Raw genomic sequence first — 15,969 nt, forward strand, 5'->3', positions numbered from 1 at the left:
AACTTGATGCCTATCAATGGTGACACATGTCCATCTGCAGGGATGCCAATCGACTTATGGGTAGAAATTATGGGGTAATGTAAGTTTTAGCCAACTAAGTCCACTCATAGTCAATTGGAATGTTTTAGGAGTAACATAGTAGCCAAATAGCCGGTTTTTAAGTTTCGGGTAATTTTGGGCAAATTTCGGCTCATTTTGGCCCTTCTTTTCATCCTATAAACTCAAAAATGGCTAGAAATCATCAGTCTCAACTATCTATACCAATTTGTATCCATTTAGGACGTTTAGGTGCATGCAATTTTGCATAATGTAAATTTTTTGCTGCAAATGGTGATTTTGGGCCCCCAGGGGTGGGGGGCAATATCGTAAAAAAAGCCCCCCACATGCCAAAAATGACTTTTTTTCAAAAATTCTTTTTTTCTCTATCTATTATCATCCTAATGAAGAGATTAAGTTAGGTGCAAATGGTTTTTGAAGATAGACCCCTAGTACTGCCGCCCTCTACCATAATTAACCAAGTTCTAGTCCATCACCTTACAGATGCTAAACTTCTGACTGACCAACAATATGGATTTAGGCAAGCCGGTTCCACAGCAGATATCCTAACTGTAATCTCTGAATGTATATACCATTCACTAGACAAAGCAGGAGAGCGTAGAGTGCGAGCCCTAAATATATCTAAGGCTTTTGACAGAGTATGGCACATTGGTCTTCTCAGGAAAATCAAATCGTATGGTATCACTGGACGAATACTAAACATAATTAAATCCTTAAGATAAAAATCCAGGTTGTCCTCGACAGTCGTACATCTAAACAATATAAATGCAGGAGTATCTCAGGGGTCTATCCTTGGACCTTTATTATTCCTAATATTCATAAATGACCTCCCTGATAAGATTGTCTGTGAGATGGGTAGATATGCTGATGACACCACACTCTATAACAGACATGACAGGAAAACAAATGAACACATATCTAAGAAAATGGCAGAAATACTAGAGGAAGACCTCCAATCTGTAGTGGAATGAGGACAAAAATGGATGGTCATATTCAATGCTGCTAAGACTAAACTTGTTTCCTACAATAATTACAAGAAACCTTTTTTACCACCAATAGCAATGGCCAAGAGCACATTACCTGAAAGTACTTCTTTTAAACTCCTCGACCTAACGTTCACAAGGAACACGGGTTGAAACAATTACATTGAGAGCATTGCCAAGACTGCTGCGAGGAAGGTAGGCTCTCTCTACTGTGCTAGAAAACTACTAATGCCGGAAAATATCTTGTGCCTCTATAAGGCCATTATTCGCCCATATATGGAGTATTGTTGTCACATTTGGGCTGGTGCATCTGCTACTAGTCTCTCACTCCTAGACAAGGTTCAAAAGAGCGTTGCCAACCTGATAAGTTCTGAACTGTCATCTAAGCTTCAGTCTCTGTCTCATCAACAAAATGTTGCATCCCTCTGCCTGTTCTACAAGTATTTTAATGGTGCTTGCTCTGATGAACTGCAAGCACTTGTAGCCTCTTGACATAAATACCCCCAACAAACTCGCCTAGTAGCTAAATCCCACCCCTACATAATAGAGATCCCTAGATGTAAGAAAGCTTTCTACTCTAGTAGTTTCTTCTCCAGAACTGCTAGACTTTAGAACTCCCTTCCCAGTTCCTGCTTCCCCAACTGTACTGACATGCAGAAGTTCAAGTGTAATGTGAACAGACTTCTTGCTGCCTAACTCCCTACATAGTACCCCTGTAGCTTATGTCCCTGATAGTAGCCCCCTACATTAAAGTGGAAATGTGCCTTGTTTGGGGTGAAAATGTAATAAAAAAAAAATAAAAAAAATCAATCGATGATGTCTGGTCTCTGCTTGTAATTCAGAAATAACATAATTCTGCTTTTTTTTTTTTCTTTTAAAATAAGAAACACTTGCCATGTGATAGTGGATAAAGTACTTGGTAAAATTTAGTTGTGACATTGAAGGTTCAGTCATCAGTGCAAATTAATGGGGACTTCTAACAAGTCATAGCTGAGAGAATCAGCCCATGCTATCCCCCCGCCACTCTCCCGGATTAAATAAAGAATTCTATTCAAACTTGTGTGCAGATTCCTGAATTTAATAGAAAGATTATAAAGTTCAACAAGAAATACCTGGAGAACGTTGGAGGTTACATCGACCGAAACGTTGAACCAATGAACCTTCACTATAGGACGTTCGAGCAGATTTTCGCAACTAAGAGTGTGTCTTATATATTTACACAACTTTAATCTTTGGATGGATATTTTTATTAAAATGATAAAAATAAATAACTAGTGGGACCTGTGGAAATTCCACAGAGGACTCGTATGTAATATTGATGTTGGCATTCTGTAGATATTCAGTGTAAATGGAGATGGAGATGCTCTGATATTATTGTAGCTTTTTTGTTAAAACTGCAAAAGCATTTACCTAAGCTAGCATGAACACCCGGCAAAGCCTGGTCGTAAAGTATGCTTAAATATGATATTTTAATTCTTGCAGATTTCGTATATATTATTAAAGTTAATGTTCTATCATTTTTTTTATGTTATAAAGTTGCGGTTTCAAAAATAAAAAAATATATCCATATGACTTGGGTGCATTAGCTTGAATCGAAACCGAAACCCAAACTTATGAAAAAAAAAATGTAACTTGAGTTCCTTCAGCCATAATCGAAACCAAAACTTATGAAAAATTCTTCATAAAATTATTTATAAAAAAAAATAGACGATTTAAGTGCCATCAGCTATAAGTCGAAACCAAAACTTATGAAGAATTCTTGGTAAAATTATTTATGACAAGAAATAGAACATAACAATTAAACGACCCGGATGCAAGTGTGACCCACAAAAGAACACACATGCTATCGTATTAATATATAGATAAGTTTTTTTGTTTTTTTTCCTTGTAAACAACTTGCGGGTGACAATTTAAAATGTGATATTTGTTCTAAGCAGATCTGAATACTCCTAAAAGTCTACTTTTTAATTGTAAGTCTTCATTTGTTAAAAATATCAATCAAAATTTTGCTTTATATAGTTTTATTAAAAAGTTTTATAAGTAAATTCATTCTCCCCCAGAAATCAATCTTTGTCAGGGAAAATAATATAACTCGTTAATATTTATTTATTTTTATTTATTTATTTTAATAAAAATATGAATCCAAATTTTGGTTTAAATAGTTTTTTAAAAAATTTTGTAAGTAAACATACTCTCCATATAAGAAAAATTAATCTTTGTCACGAATAAATAATATAACTGGTTATTATTTATTTATTTTTATCTATTTATTTAAATAAAAATATGAATCCAAAGATCAATTAAATTCGTGTAAATATATGAAAAACCCACTCGTAAGATTCACTCGAACGTTCCATGGTGAAGGGTAAACAAGTCTCAACTAAAATCTGTCCTTTTTAAGTGAAGTCGGTTGGAGTCCTTATTCTCTACTTTGTCCATCAAAGTTTTTTCATCTATATAAAAGCGAAAATGTGTGTATGTGTGTTCGCTTTTTGTGTATGTCTACAAAAGGCTTTTTTTCGCCGTCATTCTCGGTTGGCTCGCTCCTTCTTAAAACTTTTTATATGCTGTCTAAATAATAATATCTTCGACTAAGGAACTCGGGTCGCAGCTATCTTTGATTTACCCGACTTTTACAAGCTATTTTTGCGATATTTTTTGATCGCTGCGTAGCAGGGAAAACAGAAACTGGCTTCCAGTGCAAAACTTGGTCAAACTTGACGTTCTCGCACCTGCTAATTTCGGTTTATAAACGTTAACTTAACATACTTAACAATTCATCTGTTCCTGTGGTCGAGATGGTTAGGTCGCAGGGTGTTTTTTTCCATTTCCCTTCCACCTCCGTGTCAAAGGTTCGGGGTTCAAGCCTACCTTTCTGCTAAAACTTTTTTTTTTCTTTTACACCTCCAAACACCCCGGGCAACGCCAGGTACCCCCGCTAGTATATAAACAAAATAGCCTCCACATATATGGCATCATCTAGAGCAGGGTTTTCCAAACTTCAGGACACCATGGAGTCTCTGAATAGGGCAAAGGTTTTTCCCGGAGCACTGACAAGATAATTTCTAAAATAAATATGAAAAATATTAATTTCAAATTTGAACACTCATTGATAATTTTTGGTTTGGTTTAAGCCGAGCACCCAAGCTAGTCTATAATATAAAGGCAAAATGTGTGTTTGTATGTCGGCCAAAAATTTTCGACACACTCGCCGGATCCTGATGAGATCGATATCGTTTTTAAGCTCGACATCTCGGATGACAAATCTCAAAAAATAGGCCAAAAACATTAATTCTTTCACCATCAACTGTGCCGTTTTTTTACAAGGAGGGGTCACTTTTTTTCCTCAACATTTTTGCAAGTCTTAACCTTGCATCAACGATGTCCCATAAAACATGTTATTTCGACCGTCCGTGACGTCACCATCCCGGTAGGCACATCAATAAGACCGTTTGTTTTTTTTCACCTCCTTTTCCTCCTGCGCGTTATGGGTTTGAGCCTGCCTACTACTCCTAATTTTTTTGCTTAACCAATACCCTTACACACACCTCTACATACCTGGGCAACGCCGAGCACCCAGGTTAGTATTTTATAAAAATAAATACCTATCCATGCACTTGCCAGGAATTTTAAACATTGAGAACTATTTGTTAGCGTCTTCAGAGTTAACGTGTTACTTTTTTTTTTTTCTACTTTATAAAAGGTCTGATAGGCAAATTTTCATGAAGGCCACTATAGTTAGTATGGAATTTCCACAAAATAATTTTGATGGCCAATTTAGAATTGAAAGAGTGTTTCCTTTAAATTGCTGAATTGAAGGGAGGGTCATGAACCACGTGCTTGTGTTTATATAGACCTCAGGGTAGACAACTCCTGTCTGCTTCCGGTTGGTCCAAGGGAAATAACTGTCATCATTTTTACTATATTTTCGTGTTTACAACCTTTTTTTTTTTTTTTTTGATTACTCAAAAATTGTTGCATTTTTTGTTAATTTATTTTTTCATTTTCATGAACCATCCAGAAACTCTTTGCACCTGTAGTTATGTATCATATCTGTTTCCAGTAAAAAAAGATGAAAAATTAAATGTCTGCAGCCATTTATTTTTTCGATATATAAAGCATTTTGTCCTCTTTAAGAAAAAGCATCTCCTCAGCCTCACCCACAGAGGCCAGTGGAGCACCCTTCAAAAACCCTGGTCTTGAGGTACAATTTTCACAATCTCTACACATTAAATCAGAATGTATTTTGGCAATAACACGTCAAATGTTGTCTTCCAAGTGGTCTATTGTGTCTGGTTCATCAGCATATACATAGGATTTTACATATCCGCAAAGAAAATAATTGCATAAATGCGATGGCTAATTGACAGGTCAGTTTTATGAAATTATTTGTTCATGAAATGTTTAAAAATATATTGACACAATTTGCAAATGCTGCTCGGGCGTCAGTCTTTGTCAGTCTTTTCATGAAGAATTGCCAAACCAAGCTGAACTCAAGATAACTGATAGTTGCCAAATCTACAATTAAAAAATATAGATTTGTCAATTTAAGGTTTGCCACCTCAAAAAAAAAAAAAAAAAGGCGTCCTGTACAATGTTTAAAACTTGTCTATTTTAGGTTGGAGCGTTGGCGCTGAAGAAGGAGGAGAATTCGATAAATGTCTTAAAACAAAATGAAAACAACTCTTCCCAACCTTGTCCACCACCAAAGAAGCCTGAACAAGTTCCGCAGGGAGATGAAGATGTCTTGCGTGAGTAAACCATTGTTTGATCAAGTCTGTGTGTCTACCAAAGCTTATCGTAATGATGTATATCTACAAAACTTTATATTTTTTTTTTTAGTATCGCCTCAAGTAAGTTAGTTGAAAAAAAATTGAAGTGTTTCTTTTTAGAGCGAAAATCAAAATGTTGAGTTTGAAGTAAAACTAATAGTATTTACTTGTCGTGTCACAGTAATGAACATATCCAAAAATTATGAAAAACGATAATGTAGAAAATTAATAACAAAAACAGTTTTCGAAAATAATTAGTGAAAATTGAAAGTTTTGTTAAAATATAAACAAATGAATTTGTATCGTAACGGAGGAGGTAATTATTTCCTGAAAACTTTGAAAATCTTAGGCCAGCTTCAAACTGAGTTACTTCCCCTTTTTATGTCATGTGTCCCAAACAAATATGACGGAGCATTTTTTTTTTTTTTTTGATAAAGGTTGAAAATGCTTGTTTTATTTCATAATGCAGTAATATTTAACTGAAACCTGACAATTAAGTTCATAAAATTGGTTTTAGTTGCAATTGACATAAAAATTGATACCATTATTTTTTTTTTTATGAAAATTGTTTTGTTTTTTTTTTTAATAAATTTTGATGAATCGGCGAACTTGATATTTAAAGGCCGACCAATGAGTTTAAAACGATTATTCCAAAATGCATACTGTAAAAGCAAAACAAGACAATGCAACGAAACAGGAAAATAAACAAAATTTAAAGCATTCACCGTATGATTATTTTTATATCGTTTAATGTTTCCACGCATCAATCGTGCAGTTTCACCTGATGGCTCTTCTCCAGTTTTGTATAAGGCCTGGTTGTAATCTCAACTTTTTTTTTTTTTTATTACATTTTCACCCCAAACAAGGCACATTGCCACTTTAATGTAGGGGGCTACTATCAGGGGAAACATCTACTGGGGTACTATGTAGGGATTAGGGCAGCGAGATGTTGGTTCACGTTGCACTTGAACTTATGCATGTCAGTACAGTTGGGGAAGCAGTGACCTGGAATGGAATTCCAAAGTCTAGCAGTTCTGGGGAAGAAACTACTGGAGTAGAAAGGTAATACTTAACTAACTCCATATCTTACATGGTCTCACCTTCCTCCCTCTTCCAAATGCGTCAACCACAATAAACCTACATTTGCTGACTAGATTTGCATAATCCATCCTTTCGACAGGTCCATACCATCTCAATTTATTTTGACACAAAAGATCAAATTTGTTGTGAATGTGTAATCCATTCCTCAAATCTTCTGGTGACTTGCTGTCACTTACACCACACGTCCACCTTACCATCTGCGTGTCTGTTTAAGGAATTGTATTAATGTTCTCTTTAAGCGACCAAGTCTGACTATCATACATCAATATACTCTTAAAACAGGTCGCATGCAGTTTTCCTTTCACTTTGTGATAGTAAATACGATTTGGTAAGAGGGACAGCAGTTTTGTAGATTTCTTCCAACCTGATCTTACACGAGCTATGAAACTTGCCTCTGCACTCCCACCTGCACTGAACATGTTATTCAGAGAGCAAAATATTGATTTTTTTTAGATAAAACAAAATATAATGAAACTGTTATATATATATATATATATATATATATATATATATATATATATATATATATAATATAAAGCTGAATGTCTGTGCGTTTGGTCATGAATAGGTTCCTATATGGTTGACTACTATAGAAAATTGATCACATATAATGATAGAAACTGTATCGAGACACAGGAATGTGTATGTTTGATCTGGCATAATGATGATTCATTAAAATTGTGGGGTCTGCGTACATGCCTGGTCCACAAAGTATGGAAATAAAAAATTTAAAAATTAAAAAAAAACGTGTACAAGTGTTTTTGATATAGATGTACATAATAATACTTTGATAAGTATGTTTTAACTTAAATAGGGATGGTATAATAAAATTGTGGGTCTGCATTCGCGCCTGGCCTCCATAGAATGGAAATAGGCACAAACTTTAATAAAGACTTTTCATATCTATCTGCGTAAGTATACTTTGATAATTATGTTTCAGTTTGAAGAAATATGGTGTAATAAAATTATGGGGTGTTCGTTCGCATCTGACCTCCATAGAATGGAAATATATCACAAAGTTTAACAAGGTTTTTTAATATAGATCCACAGAATATTGTGATAAGTGTTTCAGTGTGAACAGGTATGGTATAATAAATTATGGGGTTTATCTATTTTATTTTTACTTTCATTATATTTTGCTTTGGTTTTGATAGCTTCGAATTTGGGGCTATCTCATTACAACCCTTCCTTTTCATAACCTATCATACTTTCATAAATCAGAGTCCATTTTCTGTAGGCTGTTTTTGAACCCAGTCAACGACGGTACTTTTGCTAGTATATATATATATATATATATATATATATATATAAAGTATTTTCACAAGTTTTTTTAATAATTTTTTTTTCTACAGATGATACAGCTTCTGAACCAGACCTGCTACTAATAGGTTATTAGGTTAAAAAAAAAAAGTTTTTTTTTATTTTTAAGGTGAAAAATATAGTATTTTAAAAAAACAAAACAAAAAAAAACCCTTATTTTTACATTGTTTAGTCTTTCAACTGAATTTTCTCCTAAAATGTTGAAATTCATTGTGGCTTTGTCTTTAATTAATGAATTTTACGATTTACACAGTTTGCAATTGCAAATTGTTGTCTGCTGCAATCTGATTGGCATGAGTATCATCCGACTGTAGCTGCAGGTAGACGCCGACAAAGGTTGGTTTCAGATTAATTCACAAAATGTACCTTTTAAGTTTCTAGCCATCAATGCCGGTTTTCAGATATGAAATAAAGACACTGTTTTACAGTTTGCCACTGTGCAGAGGGATCTCCTAATTTAGGACGCGTTATTTTTTATTAAATCAAGACATTATAAAAAGACAACATTTTTTTTTAAATGCAACAAAGTTGATTACAATAATACAAAATGTCTTTACGCGACTTTTAAGTGAATCGTTTTGTTTTCATGTTTTTACAATGCTAAAAACAACGATCAAATAATATTTGCATTAGATGAAAACATTTAAAAATAAAAGACATTTTGTTACATTAAAAGAAAATCGTTGCAGCTTCCTTTTTTAATTTTTTTTTTTTAATGTTTTGATAAAAAAAAAAAAATGCATCCTAAATTAGGAGATGAAAAAAAAAAATGAACGGATCTTTTAGTCAAAAGTTGCCTCCCTCTGGACAGTGACAAACTGTAAAACAATGCCTATATATATATATATATATATATATATACTAGCGAGGGGTACCCGGCGTTGCCCGGGTGTTTTGAGGTGTGTGTGGAAACTCCTGGGGTTAAAAAAAATGTTTTGGTAGGTAAGTATGAGGATGGAACCGGAACCGTTGAGGTAAAGGTGTAAATTAAAGTGTGAAAAAAAAACAAAAAAAAACATGCGACATTAACCATTGCCCCACTGCGAGATGCTAATGGAAACACGTTTGAATTGATTTAATTACTTGGATTTGGCAGGTGCCCGTTTTAACGAGTTAATGAGGTCAAGTTTTACTGCGGGATAGTATTTCATTTACTGCTGAACGCTTTTTTTAAAATTTTTATTTTCCCAAGATGTTATAGGAAAAAGACTAACCCACATGCGGCGCGCGACAAATGTTGAATATTTATCTTCCCGAAATCGAGCAAATTAAATAGACAGGCGAGCTTCGTTGTTAACTGTGAGATATTACGATTTATATGTGATATAAAAAGTTTTAAAAAGTTGTGAACCGACCGACTGCTTCTCTGAAAAAAGCCTTTTGTAGACATACAGAAAAAGCGAACACACATACATACATTTTCGCTTTTATATTTATAGATAGATAACAGATGTATGTGTATCTAACCAATAAACTCTTAAACTACGAGTCACATAACACTGTAATTAACAGGAAATGATAATCATATACTAACGATGGTTTATAACGAGTAAAATCTTTGTTTGGATGAATAACGCATACTGAAATATGTTGAGTTGAATTGCGATATGTTCATTTCAACTTGCAGACATATTTCTATTAGTTTTGGAGCATGTGCTAATTCACTCATAGCTTGAAGTGGTTTAATTTTAAACCCTATTTTTCTGTCAATAGCTCAAGCAGTAGTGAATATGGCTGGAGTGCTAAATGTTTTGGTTTCAATTCTTGCTGATGACACACAAGTATATATTTTTTTTCTAACTTTTTAAATCGGTACTTTGTTAGGTACAATTATTCAATAGAAAATTGGCTGTGTAAAAATATGGAATTTGCATAAATTACAATATATTTAAGTATTTTCAAGATACAAAAGATATGAGTGACAGGCAATTTTTGAAAATGTTTTTAAAATTTAGGTTTATTCAATTTAAATATTTGTTAGTAATTTTCTTGAACTTGATTTTTTTTTTTTTCTATTAATCCCCCCCTCTCCCCAATTAAACTTGCAAATTAAGAATTGCAAAAAAATTAATGTACATTTGAATTTTTAACACATTTGAAGTATATATATATATATATATATATATATATATATACATACATATATATTGAAGAAATATTTTCCGTTTTAGTTTTTATCGTAAACCCTTTGTGATTTTTGTAAGAAATGGGAGAAATTTATTATTTTTCTTAGAAATCTCAAATTAGTTGTAAAAAAGTAAATAATCTATTTCACTTTGAACCCTTTTTAATCATGGTGAAAGCAAATTTTTGCTACAACGGATTTTCTGGGATAACTTTTTTAAACTTGGGTTTACGATAAAAACTAAAACGGAAAATATCCATATCAAATGTTCTCTTGTCTCTATACTGAGCATATCTAATCTTTCAGTCTTACTAAATGTCCGGTTTGGGCACCAAATCAGAATTTCTAATAGAAAGTAGATCATACTCTAACACTTTATCCTAATCCTAAACCTACTAAACCATATCTAACCATACATTCCTAAACCTACTAAACCATATCTAACCATACATTGCTAAACTTACAAAACTATATCTAACCATACATCAACTCGACTCTCTCGATCCAATACTGTAGCAAATTTAACTGCTTCCACTGCATGAATTTTTACGTATACCTTCTCTCAGTATAAATGAAAAAGTGACAGCATAATAATGCCCTTTTTAAACCACACTTGAGGAATGAAAATCTTCTGTAGAAGCTAACCTAAATGCCCGATTTTTCCAGGAGATATTAACCTAAATAACCAATAAATATTAACTACCCATGCGGGGTCGCAGAAATACCTGGATTAGGACCCAGGCGCGGGGCGAACCCCCTCGGAGCTGATGGACCCGTAGGTCTTCCCAGGCCATCCGTCTAGGAGAAGGAAAACTCTGAAACTAAACCTAGGGGAGGGAGGTCTCTTCAGTCCTGGACGACAACCTTCCTAGAGCTGGTGACTCAAACAAATCACCGGTTGGCAAACCTAAACTGCTTAAGGAGGAGATAGACTCTGTCTATCGCTCGGCTTTCATACTCCTTCTTTGCCTATTGGCCAGGCGTAGAGGTACTATCACAGGGACTCGCTTGAATCACCCAGTGGTTGACCTTGTTTCCTGACTAGGGTAATGAACGCCGCTTTTCCCCACTCCTGCCACATCCCATCCCCCTAAACTGGACACAGTGGGGTGCTTCAGTGCCATATATGTCAGTGCAGTTGGACTGGGCTGGCTTTGCCTAATGGATTGAGGGTACCGGATTGACAGTTCCTGGCTGCTGTTTCCGATTGATAGTACAGGAGCCCTAACTCTTTGGTAGCGCTTAGAGCGGCTGCTCCATCAACAGTTGTAAAATATCGGGATGTTTGTAGTGCCATGTCGCGCATGGAAAGGGGCCCTGCACTCATCCCCGGTGGGCTTTCCTGAGGCCACAATCCTGTGGGTGAGGACAGCTGATGGTCTACTTGTATTGCATGTCTGGTATTCTGCACAACTACTTGTCCAGCACCCCCTCACTCATCCACCCTAACTGAAACTTTTAAATAAAATAAAATGAAACGACAGCTCAAGCAAAAGTTACGTTTAAACCAGGACCAAACTCAAAGAAAACCAACCTGCCTCCTCCCTTGAGGCTTGCATTTACTAATATCCGCGGGCTTAGAACTAACTTAGATGATGTTGAGTCATTTCTCCTTGTAAACACCCCGGATATCTTAGCATTAAGTGAAACTAACCTTCACTCCTCCATACCCTCTAACCACTTTAACATGCCTGGTTATCTCCCACTCTACCGTAAGGACTCGGACAGACATATGCATGGACTTGGAGTCTATATTCGAAACACCCTCCCCCTAACTAGAGAAATAAAACTAGAATCAGAGGGCCAGGCCTTTATGTGCTTCAGACTAAATATGCAACACAATATTAGCTACTTATATTTTCTCTACCGCTCTCCCTCAAACCAAGACTGTACCCTAATAAACAAAGTCTCAGACAGCATAGATATAGCACTCTCCCTCGATACTAGCGCACAAATACATGTATTTGGTGACTTCAATGTCCACCACAGTAACTGGCTAGGATTCTCAAATCACACAGACGTAACTGGTAGCGCCACATATAGCTTCTCTATATCTCATTCCCTATCTCAGATGGTTACATTTCCGACACGTTTCCCAGACCAGCACGATCAACATGCCTCACTTCTAGATCTCTTTCTGACAACAGTTCCCAATGACTGTACAACAAATGCCCATAGCCCACTCGGGAATGCTGATCACGCTGTGATAATGGTAGAAATCAGCCTAAATTCTCGCCCTAAAACTGAAGACCCACTACTCAAAACAACGAGGTATTACAAAAAGGCTGATTGGGAAGCCATCAGGGAGCTCATCAGAGATGCCCCATGGCAAAATATCTTTACTCTTCCAGCGGAACAGTGTGCAAATGAGACAACTGAATGGTTCAAAACTGCTATTGAAGCACATGTTCCCGCACGGAAATACTATAGCAAGCCCCACTCCCCCCAATGGTTTACTTCTGCTTGTGCAGCTGCCATTTGTCAAAGGCAGCATGCGTTCCGCAGATTCAACCGACATAAGTCCAGCTCAAATAAACAGAAGTTTATAGAAGCTAGAAATAATTGTAAGAGAGTGATAGACACAGCTAAGTCAGATTACTCTGAAACCACCAGAAAGCGCATCGAAGCACAGAAATTAGGAACCCGGGATTTTTGGAAAATCTACAACAGCGTAGTTAATAATGGACAGTCAATTATTCCCCCACTAACAAACAATCATGAGGTTGCTTGCACGGCAACTGACAAGGCTAATCTGCTTGCCAGTCGGTTTGCCTCAAACTCCACACTGAACTCGGTACACCACTCACTCCCTGATTTTCCTCTGCGAACAGACGCCACACTTGACGACTTGAAAATCACCCCTTCTCAGGTACATGCTATTATAAAAAACCTAGACACCTCTAAAGCATGTGGACCAGATCTCATCCCGGCTGTGCTATTAAAAAAATGCTCTGCCGAGGTTGCTCCAGTTCTGTCCAAACTTTACAATAAATGCCTTAACGAATCTTGTTTTCCCGACTGCTGGAAAACCGCCTCTGTGGTACCAGTCTTCAAGAATTCTGGTGAAAGAACTGACCCACTAAATTATCGCCCCATTAGCCTCCTCCCGCTTTTCGCCAAAATATTTGAGTCCTTAGTTAATAAAGCCCTAGTCCAGCACCTAACAGCTGCTAAACTCTTGACTGACAAACAATATGGATTCAGGCAAGCCCGTTCAACAGCAGATATCTTAACTGTAGTTTCTGAACGTATATACCGTTCATTGGATAAAACAGGGGAGGGTAGAGCGGTGGCCCTTGATATATCTAAGGCTTTTGACAGGGTATGGCACGATGGTCTTCTAAGGAAAATTAGATCATATGGAATCACTGGAAGAATTCATAACGTAATTAAATCCTTCTTAAGTAACAGAAAAATCAAAGTTGTCCTCGACGGACGTACATCCAAACAATATGACATAAATGCGGGAGTGCCTCAGGGGTCTATCCTTGGACCTCTATTGTTCCTGATATTCATAAACGACCTCCCTGATAATATTGTTTCGGAGATGGGTATATTTGCCGATGACACCACTCTCTATAACAGATATGAGGGGAAAACAAATGAACACATATCCAAGAAAATGGCAGAAACACTAGAAGATGACCTCCAATCCGTAGTGGAATGGGGACAAAAATGGTTGGTCTCATTCAATGCTGCTAAGACTAAGCTTGTTTCCTTCAATAACTACAAGAAACCTTCTCTACCACCAATAGCAATGGCCAAGAACACATTGCCTGAAAGTACTTCTTTTAAACTCCTCGGCCTAACGTTTACAGGGAATATGAACTGGAATAGATACATTGAGAGCATTGCCAAGGCTGCTGCAAGGAAGGTTGGCTCCCTCTACCGTGCTAGAAAACTACTTACGCCTGCCAGTATCCTATACCTCTATAAGGCAACCATTCGCCCATGTATGGAGTACTGTTGTCACATCTGGGCTGGTGCATCTGCTGCTTGTCTCTCGCTCCTGGATAGGGTTCAAAAAAGAGTCGCAAACCTGATAGGTCCTGAACTGTCATCTGGGCTTCAACCTCTGTCCCATCGACGAGATGTTGCATCCCTCTGCCTGTTCTACAAATACTTTAATGGTGAATGCTCTGACGAACTGCAAACACTTGTACCTCCCCGACGTAACTACCCCCGACAAACCCGACAAGCTACTAAGTCTCATCCCTTTACAGTGGAGATCCCTAGGTGCAAGAAAGCCTTTTACTCCAATAGTTTCTTCCCCAGAACTGCGGGTCTTTGGAACTCCCTTCCGGGATTCTGCTTTCCCAACTGCAATGATATGCAGAAGTTCAAGTGTAATGTTAACAAACATCTTTCTACTCTTCTCCCTTCATAATGACCCCGCTAATTAATTCCCTAATAGTAGCCCCCTGCTTCAAAGTGGCACTGTGCCTTGTTTGGGGTGAAAATTGAATAAAAAAAAAAAAAAAAATAAAAAAAAACTCTTGAATGTTTTTTTTTTTTTTGAAATAGGTTAAGTATTATTTTATTTATAAAACTGGTTTTGACTTTTTCAATATTTTTAATTAGATTTTTTATTTATTTTTCTTTCATCAGCAGCGGAGTCCAAAGAAGAGGCATCCCTTCTGCGAAAGCTTCTCCGTTCCAAATTGGTCACTACCCAGACGGATGTTGAAGTATTACGAAAGGATCCCAGATCACCTCTTTATTCTGTCAAAACATTTGAAGCCCTTAATCTGTTAGTATTGTTGTTGTTTTTTTAAATTTTCAAAAAATGTTCAGTTTCTTAATTCAATTGAAGGTATTTTGTTTTATGCTACATTATTTATGATGAAATTTGAAAATTTTAAATTATTTCCATATGAATATAGTTTAGATATTTACAAAATTATAGAAATTTAAACTATGAAAGTTTAAATTACTTTTTTGAAATAAAATATTTCCATATGAATATTTTAGATATTTCAAAAAATATTAAAAAGAAATGTAAAAAATAAGTTTATTATTTTTTTTATTGTTTCACGATAAAACGAGTGTTTCCATATGCTTTTGTATTTTGCTTTACGCTTGGTGACTTCCATTTCAAATTTAGCTAAACCGAATCCACTTTCTGCGTCTTTACTGAGTTTTTGAATTTAACCCAAATACTTAACTTCCTCCCCGGTTATCCCAAGTATTCATGGGATTCTGAGGATTTTTTTTACGATCCTGAGTATTTACATTTGGTTTTAAAGGGGAGTTAACAAGTGATGCATTTCAAAATAACGCCCCACCTGAAAACTCATCGTTTAAACTTCTCACCTTAACATTTACAGGCAATGTGCGTTGACACAAATACATTGAGGACATTACTGAAGCTGTTGCCCCTCCCCCTCTGCTTCTCATGTCAAAAATGGCTTTTTAAACTCCTGCAAGTTTTAATTATTTGTAATTATCTCCCTTGTTTCTTGAGGTTGTTTTCAAAATGGTTTTGTCAGACTGTTGCTCCTCATTTAGCCATAAAATTTGATTTTTTTTTATTTAAAAATAAAACTTCTTGATCGATTTGTTATTTTTGAAAGACAATATTTTCATGCTGTCATTGGTTCGTACAACATAC

General features: G+C 35.9%; 1 protein-coding gene across 2 annotated transcripts in view; it reads left to right on the plus strand.

Moving 5' to 3' along the window:
* The window catches only part of LOC145269853 (ATP-dependent RNA helicase DDX19A-like), a 51,207-nt gene that overhangs the window by 12,319 nt on the left and 22,919 nt on the right, over positions 1-15,969 (plus strand). The window contains exons 3-4 of one of the 2 annotated variants that reach the window (XM_080125581.1): positions 5,659-5,791; positions 14,967-15,108. In XM_080125581.1, the coding sequence (XP_079981707.1) occupies positions 5,659-5,791; positions 14,967-15,108 (275 nt within the window). The remainder of the gene's footprint in view (positions 1-5,658; positions 5,792-14,966; positions 15,109-15,969) is intronic. The other variant, XM_080125582.1, reaches the window with a different exon arrangement.

Source organism: Euprymna scolopes, chromosome 45, assembly GCF_053919585.1.
Source record: "Euprymna scolopes isolate OS-2025 chromosome 45, ASM5391958v1, whole genome shotgun sequence".
NCBI lineage: Eukaryota > Metazoa > Mollusca > Cephalopoda > Sepiida > Sepiolidae > Euprymna > Euprymna scolopes.